General features: G+C 34.9%; 1 protein-coding gene across 1 annotated transcript in view; it reads right to left on the bottom strand.

Annotated features, from left to right (window-relative positions):
• Positions 1-659: 659 nt before the first annotated feature.
• The window catches only part of SERPINB5 (serpin family B member 5), a 33,875-nt gene continuing 14,185 nt past the window's right edge, over positions 660-20,349 (bottom strand). Inside the window, exons 2-7 of the mRNA XM_051969915.1 lie at positions 19,963-20,137; positions 14,192-14,329; positions 11,277-11,394; positions 7,163-7,305; positions 2,786-2,953; positions 660-2,198 (exon numbers count right to left, since the gene is read on the bottom strand). Coding sequence (XP_051825875.1) covers positions 1,806-2,198; positions 2,786-2,953; positions 7,163-7,305; positions 11,277-11,394; positions 14,192-14,329; positions 19,963-20,130 — 1,128 coding nt within the window. The 5' untranslated portion in view covers positions 20,131-20,137 and the 3' untranslated portion in view covers positions 660-1,805. The remainder of the gene's footprint in view (positions 2,199-2,785; positions 2,954-7,162; positions 7,306-11,276; positions 11,395-14,191; positions 14,330-19,962; positions 20,138-20,349) is intronic.

Genomic DNA, 20,349 nt, shown 5'->3' with positions numbered 1-20,349 from the left:
AGGGTTTGGGGCATGCAGGGAGTATATGGTGGGGTGAAGGAAAAGAAGAAGGATCTGGTATATGGAAGCTATGAGACCCTAAACATCCAGGATAGGTCAAGGTCTTAAGTCCATATCATTAGAGAATGATGAAGAAAATGTGTTACTTTGGCCTTGGGGGGAGGGGAGAGGGAAAGGCTCAAAGAACATATCAGTATGTTCTGAGTATATTAAATATCTGAAGGACTGTCAAGTAGAAAAAGGATTAGATTTGTTCTATTTGGCCCCAGAGGGCATAAGTTAGAGAAAGTTCACAGAAAATACAAAGGGACTCTTTTGACTTCACAACAGGAACAACTTCTAGCCATTAGAGCTGCCTAGAGCAGCAATGGATCCTCTGAACTTCCTTGGAGGACTTCAAGCAGAGGTTGAACTACCTGTCAGGTAGGAATTCTTTTCATATACAGATTGGACTGCATGGTCATCATAGTTCCTTCCAAGTCTCAAATGCTCATTTGAGCCTCAAAGTTTCATATCTGAAAATTTAGAGAGTTGGACCTCTCTTCATCATTGATATTCCTATTTATTTTTCCCCTACATTAAAGCTTGATTGTGATATTTAAAAAGAGAATATTATGTAAAGTCACAGAATAAATGGCAGGCAAGAAAAAAAATAGACATTTAATTTAATAACATTTTTATTCTGAATAGGATAAGGTGAACTCAATACCAAACAAATGCAACAAGAAAATGGAGATGAAAATTAAACCTATTTATAGGACACTCAACAGAGGATCCCACTCACAAAGTAACCCATTAGTCAAGGAATCATATTTTGTCCAGAATTAACAGATGGATGTATGTTGTTCTAGTAACTTAACAGATTTGCTTTACAAATACCCCATTGATTCTAAATCCCTACTAAACCTTCATTAAATCAGACCCTTGAGTTAGAAAAATTATAAAATGGTAGAGTCACGAGCCCTTTAATTATTTGTTTTATTCTGCAAAAATCTACCAAGTTCCCCTTGTTTTCCCAACATCATGACAGACAAGAGACCAATTTCAAGCCCTTTTTCTTCTCAATCTCAGAAAGTCTTTTTATTTCAAATTACAAGTGATTACAAGCATTGGAGGAACCTGACATCAGGAGTCCAAAACTATTTTGTTTGTTAGCTGGAATCCACAGCTATTTTTTGGTGTGCACAGCACTAACCAGATAACACTCTAATAAAGAGTTCACTTTCTGAGTAGGTCTGATCTTCTCATCAGAGCTTATAGTGTAATTCCTGCTACAAAAACAGACTGCTTTATGTTCTAGTTAGAGTCAATAAGCAGAACTGAACCTAATGATAAAATTTGGTCGTTTCAATTTTGTATGGTTTCTACAGTTTGCCACAGATCCCTGTATTCCCAGCCCTCTATACTAACATTAGTGAATCACAATACATGAAATCTTTCACTCCACCCAAATCTGCCCCTAGAACTAGTCTTTGCTGCATCTGAAAGACCAATGGTAGAAGCTCATCCCCTGTAGGTGACTTCTCTGACATGTTTGAGAGTAGTCCCTAAAAAAATAATTATCAAATAAATATGTATATTTATATTTTTTGCTAAAAAATTCACCCTGTTCTCTTTTTATTGAGAAAGGAGTGAAATAAAAAATAGCTTTAAAAAAAGGGGGTATTCTATGTGATGACTGCATATGAAAAGCATTTATTGCTCCCTGCTCCAAAAATATTAATAATATGCCAAAGTTAGAAAGTAATTCTCTGGGTGCAAAGTTTATAGAAACCTGTACCTATGTAAAAGACAGACAGGGTTGATTAAGGAGAACAGAATTTTCCAAAGAAAATGATATTGCGTGTTTTGTTGTGCCTGATGACATAAATAAATGGGTGGTCAGCATTAAATTCATCTTTATGTTGCAGGATTCGAGATCCTGGTACTTCTATAGAATCACCACCATCTTCTGTTATTTCTAAACAGGCTTTGTGGATGACATTAGACAAAGCCACTCCCTTAGTCTCTGACAGCCCTGAGAAATCACTTGTACTTTCATCAAAGACATTTTTCATTCCAAGGCTCTCCAGATCTTTTTTAGGGTCAATAATTTTTTCCACCTTAAATTTGGGCATTGAAAGTTTCACTTTGGTGCTAGCCATTGTACTGGGATTGGTCCACTCCTGCAGAGTCTCTGGGCTGAGCTCTTTCTCAACCTAAAAGAAGAGAAAAAAAAAAAAAAAGCAAAGTATTTTATTAGCAAGGGGTATAAAAGGGAAAAAAATCCTTCTTTACCTCAATCTCAAACATGAAAAGGCCTATCAATTAATAAATACTTATTAAGTACCTATTATATGCCAGGAACTGGGAAAGGAACTGGAGATACAAACAAACAAAAAACCACAACACTGTCCCTGCCCTCATGGAATTTACAGTCAACTAATAAAAATAATATATGCACATCTAAGTAGATATAAAAAAATTAATTGAGGTGATGGAGTTTTCTTAGCAAAGATAATGGAGTGTCTTGCCATTTCCTTCTCTAGCTCATTATACAGATGAGAAAACAAAGCAAATAGTCTTAGGTGACTTGCCCATGGTTGCATTTGAGGCCATATCTGAACTCAGAAAGATAAGTCTCCCTGACTCCCATTCTGGGACTCTATCCACTGGGCTATTAAGTTGCTCCCCATCAAGACAACTTAGGTTTCATCAAATCCCCAAATGGTTTAGTTCACTATTTTTCCCATTACAATATAGTTATTATATATATATGTATAAAATCATCATCTATATTCCATACCTTTTCCAATCCAGTTGAATCATCCTCTATATCTTTTGGTAGTAAAATGAGCATACTTAGGTGCTTGTTTTGAAAGGGAAGTTCTATGATTTTGCAGTTCATGTCTTTGATGTTGCCCATACAAAACGTAGCTTCTATATTCATCATTTGTACTGGTTTGGTGTCTGTCTATAAAACATAGGAAATATGTAGATTTTTGCCACAATCAGGAAAAACAGCATATGTACACAAATTAATTTGCCTTTATCAGAGGCTTAAAAACAATATCAAGTCTCTCTACCTACTTCCAAATACTGCTGCCCTAAAACTCCATAGAACATTTAAACCTCACTTAGGAAGGCAAACTAGGACTTATTTTATTTGTTAAGATATAAATGCTTTTCTGTCAATAAAAAGTTATTATAAAATAAAATAAAATTTTAAAAAAAGATATAAATGCTTTGAAGATCACAGTTTAATAACACCTTGTTTAGTCCAAATTTCATTTTTACATACCCAGAAACTGAAGTTCATGGAGATTACATTTCTTATTCAAGATCATATAGTTTAAGGCTTTCTGTGCTAAGAATAAAACCCCAGGTTCTTTATTCCTAGGTCATTTTCTACTTTTTTCTCTCTATTAATGCTATGCTGCTTTTTCTTCCATTATTCCTGATAGAACTAACTTGAATGCCAATAATAATGCAAAATTTCATGTTTTTTATATAAATATTTTGCAAAAGAATTTCCTTGTAAACTAGAGTAGATTGATGCTAAACCTTCTGATTTCATTCCTTCTGGAAACCACTGAATGTGGTTGGCTCTGGCCAACAATAGCTAGTTTGTTTGCTCATCTGTTTCCTTCTTTTAAAAAGTATTCCTTCCTACTATTCCCTTGTCACATGTAGTGTAGTAGAAAAAAATATTAGATTAGGAACCAAAACCGAGATTCTAGTCTCAGCACAACCATTAACTCATAAACTAAATGAATAACTTGAGTGAATCACTTCAACTTCTAAGGGATTCATTTTTCTTCTTCTGCAAAATATGAATTAAAAGTTCTCTAAGATACCTTCCATCTCTAATATCCTTTGATTTATGAAAAATACATCATTTCCATATATCTTTTTCCTTGCGCCATTCTCCTACACACACACACACACACACACACACACTCATCATCAAAAATTATCAATCCTTAGAGTCCTTTTCTAGTTAATCTGTGATCATTTAATTCAAACTATGGAATAAGGAATTGATAGCTCAGTGATTCAGCCTTCCCACTAAGGCATTGCCTTTTGAAAGGTTTGGAATTTTACTGATAAAATAATTCAGTGTCCAAGTTATGTCATCAAGAAAGATATTCACGGGCCACTTCCAAATCACTGGAAGGCAGTCACTTCCTTCCCTTTCTTCATATGACCAGAAAACTCTACAATCAGTATGGGTAAAGTAGATGACCAAGTTCTTTCCCTGGACTTATTATACTTAAAATGGGTTAGGGATTAAACTTCAATTTTAAAATCTCTATCCAGTTAAATAATTGACAAACCCTAAATTTAGATGAAGTTATGGTTTCCCAAAAGCTTCATTTATTTCATATTCCAGAACTGAATTTGGGTCACCTATGTAGGAATAGCCAGATGTACTAAACTACTCATAAATAGCTTCAAAAATTTAGGGCAAGCCTTGAAGGAGATGGCATAAGATGTGAGAAAAGCTTTAATAATGTGACTCAGAAGTGCAAGGACTGACAGAAATCCAAGCAATCACAGGAAAGTAATAGCTTCTGCTGTCCTCAGGAAGAAAGCATCACTAGAGTCTTCTAGTGACATTTGATTGCCCTATTAGGGGAAACAGAGAACGATTGCTGACATTCTAATTCCTTATTAATTCTGTTCACAGAGACAGGATATCAGGCCTGGATCCAGCTTGAAGTTTTAAAATTTAATAAATGAGAAAGCTGGAGTGCTAAGGTTTTTCCTCATCTCAGAGTATTCGTTCATATTTTTGACAATTCAAAACTGGAAAGCCCATGGAGATTTGAGAAAAAAAAAAAGCCAAGGATGTTCTGACCTCTCCCTCTTCTACCTCTCCCTCCATTATAGTCTAATTATAATTTGTTTCTTTAAGCTTATGACTGACATTACTGCTAAGGGGTGCCATTTAATGGCAGGTTTGAATTTAAATGGGAAAAAAAAAAAGACATACAGGATTTTTTTTTTTGCAAAAATGTTTCTAGTAACCTCCTTAGATGAGAGGACCAATAAGCAGCTCAATGATAATCCCACACAAGATGGGAGTGGCTGCATGCTGTAAGAACTTGCTTCATTAGGAATCTGACTACCACTAAGGTGTTCTACACATAGAATCTGATAGATCTTCAGAGGATTCTTAAAGATCACACAGTTCAATGCTTTTATTTTCAGAAGAGAATACTGAAGTCCAGAGAAACCAAATGATTTAACTAAATCACACCTGTCTGCCAGTTTCTACAACTGTAGTAAAATGGTAAGAATCAAATGAGATAGCATAGGTTCTGATGTATAGAAGGTGCTTAATAACTGCTTTTTTTCCTTACTTCCTTTCAAATCCAAGTCTCATGACTTCTACTCCAATGCTCTCTCTCTCCCTATATTCTGCTAACTTTTGAGTCACTACACGACCTCCCTAACTCACAACAAGATTTGTATAAAGTTCAGTACCCTCACATCTCAGAATGAAAGGAAATAATAAAAACATAATTCACTAAACATTTTGAAAACTGGGGGATTTGTTTATAAAGACTTAGAAAAAAGTTGGGTTTTTCCCCCTCTGGCACATCAGGCACCCCATCTTTGGTGAAAGAGTAAGCAGAGATTCTTCCCTATAGTCTGTACCACTGATATTGTGTAAGCCAGGGTCCCCGACCTTTTTTGTGAGAAATAACTACATTTATTTTCTTGATTAATTATTTTACAAATGTAACTGAGTCCTATTCTCATTATTTGCTATTAGCTAGTAGCCTTGTTTTCTAGTAGCTATCAGGTATCACTGTACTGATTTCCCAAATAAGGAAAAAGAAGTAAATTATGTTCTTAAGGTTACCTCTCAGATGTTCCTTGCATTTTGGCCTTGATTTCAAATCTACTCTTTAGCTTCAGACACATACTTACCTTTCATGAAAATAGAAATGTTAATATGCCTTTTAATGTCTTTTTTTTAATGTCACCCAAACCCCAGAGCCCACTGATATGAGACTCTTTCCTCATTTGTGGAGATTCATGCCCCAGACCTGTGTAAAAGGGCAGCATGGATTTGACAAGAGCAAGATAGAGGATAAATTCAGCTCTCTTCTTTCTCTTGGGTTCTTCCAGCTTCCAGGATGGATATAAAAATTGTACAAGATTCCAATCTCTCTTCAAGACCATGAAGAGAGAACTTCAGGAAGAAGCTGACATAAGAACTGACAGCCTCCATCAAACCCATAGTTTGCTGCTCTGGAGACTTTAGGAAATTTCCCTTTAGGTAAAATCAGGGATTCTCTCTCTCTTAATTGAGCTGAGTTACCCTATTCCCAATGGGAAAACTCATTTACTGTGTGTATTGTCCAGTAAGTGTGTGTGTGTGTGTGTGTGTGTGTGTTCCCTTTTCCCTTACACATATCTAGATATACACACATATACATATATACATATACATATTTTCCTATGTATCCTCTCTGATTTCTGTTTTGCTACTGACTTGTATAAATAGATTTATTTGCTATTTACTATGTGTATTCATTGTAGATTTAGGATATAGAATTTGATGAGAAGGGAGTCAAGCCTTGGCTATAAAGTTTGGAGTAATCCTTTATCCTTTTAGATATAGCAATCAGTTAATTTAGATTGAACCTAAAAATTACATCCCTTAGACTAATAATATTTAGGGGAAAAGAAAGAAATAATTCAAGTCCAGTATTCGTTCTCTCTAAGGATATCAGAGTAATGACCAATCTCCAGATTCAACCTCCTGCTTTCCTTTCTAACAGGAATTAAAATTTCCTTTGGATAAAGCCAGGGGAGGATATGTGCTAGATATATAACTATTCCAGCCACATATGACACCTACATCTTATATTTATCAAATGGTTCAGTTATTTTATAATCAAAATAAGACTACTCCCATTTCAAAGGCACTAAAAATGTCAGTGACTGATGGTGGCAATATCCAAAGGCAAGATGTACCAGTAGTTCATTATAATCTGAAGAATTATTATTTTTTTTAAAGTTCTAACTAATTTGGATTCTTTTCTAAAAGGCTATAACTATATACTTATATATAGTTATATATATAACCCCCACTGAAATATAAATCCTATAAAAATCTCTCCCAGTTCAGCTTTTGATAATTAACACATAATAATGGAGCACATACCTTGTTGATTCTAAATGGACATTCTTTTGTTTCAGATTCAGGAAACTTCTTCATCCATTTTCCTATGAAATAGGCTGCATTCACCACAAGGATCTTGGTTTGATCATTTACATTGTCCTCAGTCAACAAATTCTCAAAATGGCCTGAAAAGATATTTTTTAAACCCAAATTTCACAAAATGAATTTTCCAAATTTGACATTATTTACCTATAGGTTTATGAAAGGGGAGGTGAAGTCATTCAATACTTCTATCTTCTTCCTCAGACAATCTTGAGTAGGATGTCCATGATTTTGGGGGGTGGGAATGGGAGAGGAAGTATACAATATGCTCAAAATTTCCACTTAACTGGCTGAGAAAATCTCTTTGAGGAAAGGCAAGCAATATAGCAAGACTTTCTTGCTCACACATTAGCACAGAGGCAGCAGGCATCTCTACTAATCAGGGATATTCAGGGAAGCAGGAGCCAAAGGACATAAACAATGCCATGCATAAAAGAATTGTACATGGGAAGAACTTGAGCTGGGAGCCAGAAAATGAGAATTTAAGTCATACTTCTGACTTGGATTCTGACTTGGATTAGCAAATCACTTTCTTATCAGTCTCTTTTTTCATATTTCAAATGAAAGAGTTGGACTAGATAATGTTTAAGGTTACTTCAAGCTTTGAAATCACAAATCACATGTGATGCTAAAGCTCAGAGTGAACTGAGGCTATCAAAGAAAGCCAAAACAATTAAAATTTATTGTGAGGGGAAGGGAGAGATTGCTTTTTGAGTTAAAGTGAAAGATTATAGAGTAGATAGAGTAAATGACATGAAGAAGGCAAAACCACACAAATATTACTTTGCTTCTCTTTGTCAAAGTGAATGATCATTAGACTCATATAGACAGAACAACTGTGGTTAATAGGGACAATCACTTAGGTGAATTATACTGGAGATACCTTTCACATATGATTTGGATTAAATGGTCACTGTAATCTCTTCCAACTCTCAAATTCTATGATTCCATGATTTGTCATTTTGTGTTAAGATATAGATGAATAATAAATTCAAGTTACCAGTTCCAGACAAACTAAATCCCAATATACAAAAAAAAAATCATTTTTTGTTATTGCTGAGAAAATGATCTTCAAAAGATCTTGAAGGAAGGAAAAGGTGTCACATAACTAATAGGAAAAATTGTGCCAATTTTTTTCTTCAAAATAAAAATGGAAAGGGGAAGAGAGTTTACAAACATAAGCTAATGAGATTGACCTAGCAAATTTCTAGAATGTATCATAAGAAAGAATGATTAGTAAACACCCAGGAAAAAAGTCTTAATGACAAGGAGCCAACATGGTTCCATCCAGACTAGCCTCATTTCTAGTTTTGACAATTTAGGTTTTTTAAAAATAGATTTTAGGAGAAATAAAAAGGTAAACAATTATACACTTATTATTTTCCTAAGTCCTAAAGGACTGCAAGTTCATTGTGAACCAGCAGTGCTTTACAGCATCCAAGAAGTTAATGTAGTTTTAGGTTACATTAAGAGAGGAATGGTGATAGTCCGTCTGCAATCTGTCCTGGTCAGACTACACATATTATATTGTGTTCCATTCTTCACATCAAATTTCAGATTAAGCTTCAGTACATATCCAGAAGAGGGCAACCATATAAGGACATTGAGAAAATGGGATGTCTCTCAAGGAGAAGATCCTAGAAGTGGGGAATAGGACTGTATGACCTTTTGCCTTACTTTCCTCATCTATAACATGAGCTGGAGGAAAAAAATGCCAAATCAGTATGTTTGCCAACAAAACCCCAAATAGGATCGCAAAGAGTTGGATACAACTGAATTGACTGAATAACAATAAAAGAAAGCCTCTTAGTAGTTCCAGCTATCCAAAAGTGGAATAGGCGCTCAGAGGTCATGAAGCAAAGTCAATATGAGTGCTTGTCAAGTTATGGTCTAGAGGGGATTATTGCATTAGGCAGTCTCTAAAAACCCTTCCTATTCTGGCCTTGCATGACTATATGATGCAAACCTTGAGAGTTCCAATGGGATTCCCATTTCCCCATTTCATGACAAATTACCCACTGACTGAAAAGAGAGTGAGAGGAATGTTCTAAGTACAGAATTCCGTTTAAGAATTTTCAAGAAAAAAATGTTACCTTTGACCTTTCAGTATGTCTTAAGGAGCTACTTTTGTGGTGGTTGTTTTTGAATAAATGTAAGCTATATCTATTCCAAAAGTGTTCCCTGTCCACTGAAAGTGAAAGATAACAGGTATGCCTTCAGAAATCATCCCTAGTCTATCTGAATTTTAAATTACTTAAACTCTTTGAAGAACATACCTGTATAAACTGTCCTAAGGATCAAACTGTTTAAGTAACTATGCCTAATACAGGAAGAATCATTTATTTGCCCTATGACAAATGATTGAATCTATATAAACCTATGAAATTTTATACCAAATTTTTATTTAAAGTGGGGTTTTAAACTTTTTTTTGTGCCATGGTCCCATTTTATAATCTGGTATAGCATCCTACCCCTTTCACAATAAATGGGTTTTTTAATTAATAATTTAAAGAAATACAAAATTTCAATAAGAAATTAGTAAAAATAATAAGTGTATAAGTGTTTGCCTTTTTATTTCTCCTAAAATCTATGGACCCATTGGAGTCCATGGATCTCAGGTTAAGAATTCCTGCTTAAAAAGAAATGAAGAAAAAGCACGGTAGAGAGGTGGAAAAACACAAGGAAAAAATACTGTGTAACAGATTGGCAAATGACAAAATCACCCTTATGAAGAAGAGTGTTAGTTTCTTACAAAGGCAGAATAGGCCTCAGTCTATGAGATTTGATTTGAGAGCTCTTCCCTGGTTTAAAAGAATCTCTCATTACTTCAAATTCTATAATCCTTGAAATGTCCATCATTAGAATTATTTCTCCAGGTTAAAGATATGTCTCCAAAAGGCTTTCATTAAGATACAGATATGCTGCCTGGGAAGAGAAGCCCATAATCATACCATTTTATAATTATTTAAAGATTTGCTAGGGGGAAACAGAAAACTGAGACTCTGCTGAATACAAGATTCATAAGCATTTAAAGGGGACAAGAAAAGGATGTGTTCAATTAAAGAAACAGGAAGAAAGATGGGAAAAGCACATAGTATTATGAAGCACTGTCAGAGATAGGATAGCTAAGTAGGCTTCTAAGGAGCTTTCATTAAGTTATAATGATGTAGCAATAGATTATAAATGCATCAGTAACAATACAGGAAAAGAGGCACAAATAAAGCTGATATGAGAAGAGATTTGAAGATTAAAAGCACATTGCTCTCACTTCATAATTCTGTCTAGTTCTGGTCTTAAAGAAACTTTTTTTCCCCTTCTTTTCAGTGAATTTTTGGGGCAGAAGTAAAGGAATTGGCATAGGGTATATTATTTAATTATCTTAAATACATGTGAAGGTAAGGAACACTCACCCAGAGAATCTGAGTTCTAATTATGCCTCTTAAATTTGCTATGTAACCTTGGACAAATGACTTAGGTTCCTCAGGTCTCAATTTGACCATCTATAAAATGAGGCTAGGTGGTACAATGATTAGAGTACCAGACCTGGAGTCAAGAGAATCTGAGTCCAAATTCAGCCTCAGACATTTACAAGCTGTGCGATTCTGTGCAAGTCACTGAATCCTATTTGCCTTAGTTTCCTTTTCTGTAAAATGAGCTGGAAAAGGAAATGGAAAACTGACTCAAAGAATCAGACACAGCAGAAACAACTGAGTGCCAAAAGGAGATAGTTGAACTAGATGATCTCCAAGTTCTTTTCCAGATCTAAAGCCTAATATCTTACACAGACTTACATACTTGTAGGCTTAAACCATGAGAGTTGACCCAAAGGGGAAAAATAGAAATAGAAATACTATATTATGAAAATAAAAAGAAAAATACCTTCATACTGAGGAAATTGTTATATAAAACTCATTTGGTTTTACCTGAAAAAAGAGGCTAAAACAAAGTGACTACTCAAACTTTCTTCCAGATATTTAATTATAATTGATCTGCGATGACAGAAGAAAAAGCAGAATATGGTCACTGGTACAGCATTAGGTTAAAAGGTACTTGCCATCTGTAAGGTCCTTAATAGATTTGTTGATCTGGCCTTTAGTTTCTTCCAGTTTATCCTTAAAGTCAACAGTTTCCATTTCATTTGCATAGGGCCTTTTGGTGGCACTGACAAATTCCTGAAAAACACACATTTTACAATGTAAATTCATCATAAATTACTTTAAAAAAATAAAGTCAACATACCACACATAACTGTAATCATTCTACTACACAATGGACAACTCTGAAAAACTTTCTTTGTCTAATACCTCATTGTGGCAAAGAGATAGCTCTCAGTTCCTGAAAAATATGATAACAGAACTTCTGTCATAACAGGTCCTATCAAACTAAGATCTTAAATACCAACTCAGCAATGAACAATGCATCTGTTTTCTGATAACCAGCCTAAACAGTGTTTGGAGAAGCTCAATGCTATGAGATTGGGCACTAGGTACTGTTTAATTACAGCAACTTATTTTTTTTTGGGGGGGGAGTCTTTTTTTTAATTATAGCTTTTTATTTACAAGTTATATGCATGGGTAATTTTACAGCATTAACAATTGCCAAACCTTTTGTTCCAATTTTTCCCCTCCTTTCCCCCATCCCCTCCCCGAGATGGCAGGTTGACCAATACATGTTAAATATATTAAAGTATAAATTAAATACAATATAAGTATATATGTCCAAACAGTTATTTGCTGTACAAAAAGAATCAGACTCTGAAATAGTGTACTATTAGCCTATTACAGCAACTTATTGAAGTGCTTACTAAAGAGTGAAGAGCTTGTGATCTACATTTGTGGAGAGACCACCTTCACCCATGAAAACATAAATCTTTTGAAGTATCAAGGAATAATCACAACTATTTTTTCAAATGCTTTAACACTGTATGTCTTGAAGAAGAAGAAAGAAGAGGAGGAAAAGGAATGGAAAAGGAGTAGATAGAGAATGAGAGGAAGAAAGTAGAAGGGAAGGAAGATAAGAAATTTGATAAAAAGAAGAGGGAAAGATGGCAGAGAAAAAGAAAGAAAAAAGAAGAAGAAAACCAGGAAAGAGAGAACAGGGAGGAAAAAAAATGGAAGAGGAGAAGGGGAAGATGATAAAGAGAATGAGGAGAAGAAAGGAAAATGAGGAAGAGGAAAAGACAGAGAAAAAAAGAAAGGAAGAGAAGAAAAAAGAAGGCAAAAAGAAATAACTGGAAGAAGAGGAAAAAAAGAAGTGAAATAGGAAGGAAAAAAGATGAGGACGATAAGATCAAGAAGAAAGAAGACGAAAAATGATCCTTTATACAAGTCTGGGTTTTTCTACACAGAAATAAAAGTACTAATGAAATATGTAAATATTTCACACAAAACTAAAAATGGAAAGTAAAGAGCAAAAACCAAATTCCATGAATTTGATCAAAATGAATCATAGGCTTCCAAGGTAGCAGTACAATCCATCTATGATATAGATATATAACTTTCTCTCCAAATACTATCCAAAATGTTATACAGTATACCATATAATAGCTCAGAAATTATTAGCATAATGGTTGCCACCTAAATAGTTTATAATAAGAGTGAACTTAATTGCAGCTCCCAGAATGAAGTAGCTTCCACTGCAACAAGTGGCAGTTACTCCTACCTCCACTCTCAAAGGGGAAGGAAAAGGAATAAGCATTTATATAACTCTTACTATGTTCCAGGAATTGTTCTAAGTGCTTTAAACTAACAAAAGCATAAGGAAACTCCATCCAAATCCTAAAGATGCACTCTAACCTTCAACAAAAATAAATATATTATATGTATCATCTATTATGCTTAGGCATTAATATGTTGCAATAAAAAGAAGCCTATGTAAATGTTACTTTAGACCACAGGCTGGCAAACTAGGACAGCTAGATAGCATAGGAGTTAATTGAACCTAGCTTGAATTGAAGTTTGAATTTTAAAATACTATTAATTAGTCACTAAGGATAGTAAATAGTAAATCTGGATCATTCCAATAAAAGATTCTTCATAATACTATCTGCTCAAATAAATTTCACTATATGAAATAAATGTGGCAAGTAAAAATAGAGGGAATGAAGATTTTCTCTCCTATTATGTTGATATCATTGGCTACATGAATGATCTGAGAGCATTAGGCCATTTAGCAGAAGGTTTAACTGGTTGTTATACCATCAATGACTAGCTGTAATATTTACTGCAAGGTTATATAGTGGATAGAATGCCTGAACTGGATTCGGAAGCTTTCTGAGTTCAAATCTGGCCTCAGACACTTGCTAGCATTGTGACCCTGCATAAATCACTTAAGCAAGTTTGCCTTAGTTTCTCCATCTGTAAAAATGACCTGGAGAAGAAAATAGCAAACCATTTCAGCATTTTTTCCAAGAGAATCTCAAATGGGGTCAAGAAGTCTTGGATACAACTAAATACTTACAGACAGCTCAGTCAGCCATAGACAGAAAATCTTTAAATGCCAAAAGATGATATGTATATCCTCCTCATGTGGGGATCATAAATTTGAAATGGAGGAGAGATCTTTGGAGTCATCTAGATGAATCATTTTATAGACTATATGTGATTTGCCTAAGAGGCAGAAGGAGATTTGAGTCTGAGTTCTTTGCTTCCAAATCCAGCATTCCTTACATTGAAACACTCCATGATTAAACACAATGTGAAGGTCCCAGACAATAGTCTGAGATAACATAGTGAGATCTGTTGCTCTAAAAATTTGAGGGCAGCATCAGTTATTGCCAGATGCTCAGGCTTTTATTGAGTGTTTCCCTAGTCACCCCATAAATAATTAAGGAGAGAGTCAGCTGAGGCTCAGGTGTCCCCAAATGCCTTAGCACCCCTAAATGTCCCCATGAGGCTACAACCCTGTATACAGCTTTAAAAGTGTGAAAGGAAACATAAGACCAGTTGTTGTTGTTTTTAAATAACTTACCACACATGGGTTTAGAGATTTATCAACATAGAGCCTTTTGATTAGCTTCAAGGAGTAGAAAGAACTAAGTTTGTTTACATCAGAAGTCACTGTTTGAAAACTAAAAGGTGCATCTTTGACATTTTCAAAGTGAAGGACCTGTGAACAAAAAGAAAAAGTTAATGGAAACCATTGATCTTTTCTGTCACTGCTGGACAGCTCAATTCAACTTTCATTTATTAAGTTCAATGTCCTTTGCTAGGCACTGGACGGGGAATGTGTTTGGGAGAAGGGGGCCAAGATACAAATCACATGAGCTATAGTCTCTGACTTCACAAAGCTTGTAATTTAATAGGGGAATATAGGATATGCATAAATAACTATACTCAATTCTCTTGCTTCTGGGCAATTAGGTGATTTAGTGTATATATAAAGTATCAAGTCTGGAGTCAGGAAGAATTGAGTTCAAATCCAACCTCAGATACTACTATGTGACTCTGGGCAAGTTACTTAATCCATTTCCCTCAGTTTCCTCTTCTGTGAAATGAGCTGGAGAAGGAAAAGGCAAACTATTCCAATATGTCTGCCAAGAAAACCTAAATGGGATCACATAAATTCAGACTTTTTTGAAAAAAAATGAACAACATTCTTGTTATTTGTCTTAGAAATGGTGACCCTAATATTAACATTGGACAATTTTCAAATATGATAAGTTGCCACTCCCTAACCCTAGGATCATCATTTGGAGAAATAATATTTCATGAAAATGATAATATTTAATAATAATAAATGACATTTATAGAGGTACTTTAAGATTTCCAAAGTATTTTACATGCATCATCTCACTTAGACTTGAAAAAAACACTATGAATTGGGCATGAGAGGTATTATGGCCATATTATAAATGAGAAAATTGATATTAAGAAAGTTTGTAACTTGCCTTGAGTCATGCAGCTAGTAATAATCAAACCTTGGTTTTTGTACTGAGTACTTCTCAAGTCTGAGTCTATTATGGCATAATAGAAAACCTCTGGGAACATTAGCCCCAGCCAGTCTGTAGGATTTAAACAAAGCCTCACAAACTGAAGGGAGCAGAGCAAGAGGAAACATGTATTGTCAACCCAAATCCTTTTAGAAATACTAGTTTCCCCTGATGGAAAATGGACTTGTTGTTAAGATGCAACTAGAGGAATAATAATATAATAAGAATTTATTTCAGTCATTTTTGACTCCTGTCTGACTCTTCTTGACCACATTTGGGATTTTCTTGGCAAGGAAACTGGACTGGTTTATCATATCCTTCTCCAGCTAATTTTACATATGAGAAAACTGAGGCAAATAGAATTAAATAACTTGCCCAGAGTCACATAGCTAGTACGTGTCTGAGGCCACATTTGAATTTAGGAAAAGGAAACTTTCTGACTCCAGACCTAGTGCTTTATCCACTGCACCACATACCAGCCCCATAATAAGGCATAATAATATAATAAAAATGGTTGACATCTATATAGTGATTATTATGTGCCAGGAACTTTATAATTTTATTTCACTTGATCCTCAAAGAAACCCTGAGAGCTAGTTGCTATTATTGTGCTCATTTTACAAATGAGGAAAATGAGACAAACAATGTAGGAGTCATGTCCAGTATTAGAACACATAAGTATCTGAGGTGGGATATAAACTCATATTTCCCTGACTGCAGGCCCAGTGTTCTATTTTGTTCAAGAACAGTTATGTGAATCTAGATCTCTTCTGCTCCATTGCTAATGTCTTTTAAATAAACAGTAGATGACCAAAAGAACTTGTTCCAATTGATCCATCGCAGACATATTTGAAGTAGGCAATGCAGCATGGAGGAAAATAATGGATTTGTGTTTTTTTTTTAGAAATGGGCTTAAATTCTGGTTCTACAACTTACTACTCTGGGTAAAGCACTTAAAACTCTTAGAATTTTCTGATCTGTCAAAGAACAGTTGAACAAAATGATCTAAATAAAATATTTGACCCTAACTGAATGTGGATCACAATATAGTATTTTCACTTTTGTTATTACTGTTTGATTGCTTTTTTTTCTTTCTTATCTTTTTTTCCCTTTTTGATCTGATTTTTTTGTGTGCAGCATGATAAATGTGGAAATATGTTTAAAAGAATTACACATGTTTAATTTATATTGGATTGCTTGCTATCTAAAGGAGAGGAGAGGAGGAAAAGGAGGGAGAAAAATTTGGAACACAAGGTTTTGCAGGGATGCATGTTGAAAACTCTGCATTTATTTTAAAAAATAAAAGGCTATTTTTTTTAATAGAAAAATAAATAAATATCTTAGCCTATCACTTTTTTAAAATTTGTTAGGGATTTCCCTTCTCCCCTAGTTTGTTCTTAAGGAAAATGAACCTTGGGAATCTTAGCATAGAAACTGCACCTTGCCAGTCACTGTGCTAAGTATATAATTATTGTTTTTATTATTAAATTATAGTCCTAACAACAATTTTCAGAGGTAGGTGTTATTATTATTCCTGTTTTACAGATAAGAAAACTGAGGCAAACGGAAGTCAGTGGCTTGCCCAAAATCATACAGCTAATGAATGTCTGAGGTTGGATTTGAAATTGGGTCTTCCTGACTCCAGATCTGGAACTCTATCCACTGCACTATCTCGCTTCCATAATTTGCCAATCCATGATCTAAAGTAATGCTTACATATGCTTCATTACATTGCAACATAAAATAGATGATCCACACAATAGATCTTTTGTTGTTGTTGAAAGTAAAAGTCCATCTTTAGGATTTGGATGAAGTTTCCTTAGGTTCCAATTTAGTTGTAAAATATTTAGCATAGTTCCTGGAACACAGGTACTCCATAAATGCACACAAGGCAATGGGATTTTTCAGAAAATAAAGTTTAAAGTGACTTTTGGTAGGAGTTTCCACCTCCTTATTTATAACAAGTGGCAGGTTGACTTGCATTTTATTCCAAAAATAGAGCCCCAGCTAATAATTATTATCAACAGTGATCCTAGAGAAGAAATGCTTGGCAAGCCCAAGAATGCCATTCTTCTTTCCCTGCCTAGCCTACATTCAGTTCTCATTTTTTCACCAATACTTTTCATGGAATCAGACATTTAGAGCTGGAAAGGATATCAGAGGTTGTCTAATACATCAGATTTTTTAAAGACAGGGAAACTGAGCCTCTGGGACATTAAGCTTCTTGCTCAAGGTCACATGCAGTAAAAACCCAAGCTGAGATTTGATCTGAAGTTTCTTTGACTCCATAACCAGTGTTTCTTTCACTACACTATGATGCATAAATTTAGAACTGACTTGCCCAAGCTCACAAAGCTAGTATCTGAGGCCAGATTTGTATTCAGGTCTTCCTGACTCCAAGCCCAGGTTTATTTACTGGGTCCCCCCCATCTACTCTACATGGATTATTCAAAATCAAACTTAGAGATTATTTAATGACAGAATTGTAAAAGCTTGTATAATAAAAAAAAAATCCTGGATTTGGGACTTGAGTACCAATCTCAGTTTTCAATTTAAATATATTATTTTACTATTCCAGGCTTTATTTTTCTCATCTGTAAAATAAAAGGATTGGATGAAAGGATCCACTAAGTCTCCTTCAAGCTCATGATTCCTAAAATCCTATGAACCTGGTTCTCTGACTCTTAGTACTATTGTACCACAAAGGCTTGATGCCACATATAACCACTCAATAAAAATTGATTGATTGATCGATTGATTTGCTGGTGAGTTGACATGATTGAAGCCCTTCACTCACTCTTTCAGTCCTTATTTAAACTCCTTGGATACCACAGAGAGTTCCCCTAAGCCACAGAGGGGGATATTCCAGAAAGCCATTTCAGTTTCTTTATGAGTTGTTGCAATCTGTCAGTGCCTCCAGAATCTGCTAGGTATTAAATGCTACATTTTTATTCCTGATTTGAATCACTAACTTTTCTCTCTAATACAAACTAATTCAAATCCAAAGTGCTTTTAACCTCACAATATATAAAGTGAAGATTGTTTTCTCATGGAAATCAGAGGTGCCACATTATACTCTAAAGACCAACACCATCTGACAATGAGAAGTCATGTTGCCACAATATTTCCAACTCTGATTGACATATGGCAGGACCTCTGGGTGGGAGATCATAAAACAGTTTAGCCAGGTTGACTGCTGAGATTACTGGGGAGGCAGCTGGGTAGAGGGGGTCTACAGGGGACCTTCTCCTTTTTGTGCTTTGTTTCTTAAGATTATCATGGTTTCCTATGTTGGTAAAGTTCTCTGTAAAGATTTAATGTCATTATTGATAATAATGCTTTAATACTTTAGGCACTAAAGCATTATCAACCCATTACTAATTTTGAATTTAATTAAGGAAATACAGGTTCTTTATTAGGGGTAACATTGAGAGAAAGGTCTTAATTCAAAAAGGCGAAAGTTGCCCATTACATCCTGGGCCATTATCAGTCATCTTGATTTTTGTCTTGCCACTAGACTCCAATGGTTCTGAGGGAGAAAGTGAGAATGACAACTGAAACTGCCTCACTTAAATTCCAATTCACATGCAAGTGATGATATCAGTCTTTTAGACAAAGGATGAACAACAAATAACACTCTTGTGCATCTGTACTTTCCAGAAAAATGCATTGGAATTGGATGGGAAGGTGGAGGAGTGGGTGATAGGGAAGAGACAGATGAGAGAAGGGTTATTCTCTTGGCCTTACATTTCCAGGCCTCATTTAAATTATGACCCAGAGATCTCCAGGAATTGTTTAAGGGCTTATACAAAGATACTGGGCTAAAAATTCTTCAGAATTCCTTGGAAGAGAAAAAAAGTGCTATTGAACTATAAAATAATTGTTAGCATAACAATGCTAGATTATAGGGAATTTTACCTGGTGACAAAAAGTAAATGAAGTTGTAAATAAAGACAATAAGCTTGAAATACACTTCATGGAAATAAGCACTGATTAGAGATAAACTTGGGCAAAATAATGATTTGCAAACTTTCCTACACTTCATGACCAAGGGAACTAACTCATCTTCACTAGTACCAAAAAAGTTTTAATTAGGTTTGGTACTTTAATTGAGTATTGACCAAAGCTGCACTGATAAGAAGAGAAAAATAATAATTACATTTGCACAATACTTGGTGAGAATCCCCAACATGCTGGGTGCATCCCATGTGGCCAGAACATGGGAGAATATATCTAAGGTTTGGCCTGCATAGGAATGGGAGGCAATATATGTTAGTGAAGGAAACATCCAAATTGATGAGATTACAGATCCATATGAGCATAGCACTTCTCAAAGTGTTCTCAAATGCATAATTTTACTTGATTCTTACTACATGCCCTGTGAAATTGTAGGAATAGGAACTATTCTCTACTTTATGGATTAGGAAACTGAAGAAGAGAGACTGAGTGATTCTATGTAATTATTGGCAAAGTTTGGGCTAGAACCCAATTTTAGAGAGTTCAAGGATCTTATATTATACTATACCACAATACCTAATATAAAGCATCTTCATGGTGTTTTGAATCTCAGAGATACCACAAGAACTATTTTAAAATATCAGAATAAATGCTACAAAACCATTCAATTCAATTGCAGAAACTGCTACTCCTATATTATTCAGCATATTGGAAATATGAAAAAAATTGGTTGTGTCTTAATTCTTACAGAAATACTACACTAAAATTCCTCCTACTTTCCCCCTAAACATTGCTCAAGTAAAAGCAAATACAACTAGCTCTTAAAAATGAAAACAATTAATCCAAAGTTTACCTTTCCAATTTCATTTGCTGTATCACCTTTGGTGCCTATTTGAGCCAGGGACAGGGAAGTAGAAAGACATATTGGAGAGAAAAGGACATTGCTAGTTGTTTCCTTGTCACACAACTGTTTGAAAAGGTCAACCGCAAAAGCTGAATTTGCCAATCGAAGAGCATCCATTGTGGGCCTAGAATGGAAAAGGAGAGGAAAATATTACAATTCTACAATCACATGGCTATGAGAGTATCACATGGCTCTCAGAGTGAGGAGGTCTCTCTGAATCAATTTAATCCAAAAAGAAGTGAATCTACAGCTATAAGAGATAATCTAAGATCTCCATGGCTGGAGGATAGGGAGGTCAAAAGAAGGAGACACATGTGATCCTTCAAGCAAGAAAAA

The sequence above is a fragment of the Antechinus flavipes genome, chromosome 1 (genome assembly GCF_016432865.1).
Source record: "Antechinus flavipes isolate AdamAnt ecotype Samford, QLD, Australia chromosome 1, AdamAnt_v2, whole genome shotgun sequence".
Lineage (NCBI taxonomy): Eukaryota > Metazoa > Chordata > Mammalia > Dasyuromorphia > Dasyuridae > Antechinus > Antechinus flavipes.
The sequence above is the reverse complement of the archived record's forward strand: the minus strand, read 5'-3'. Positions and strand labels throughout refer to the sequence as shown.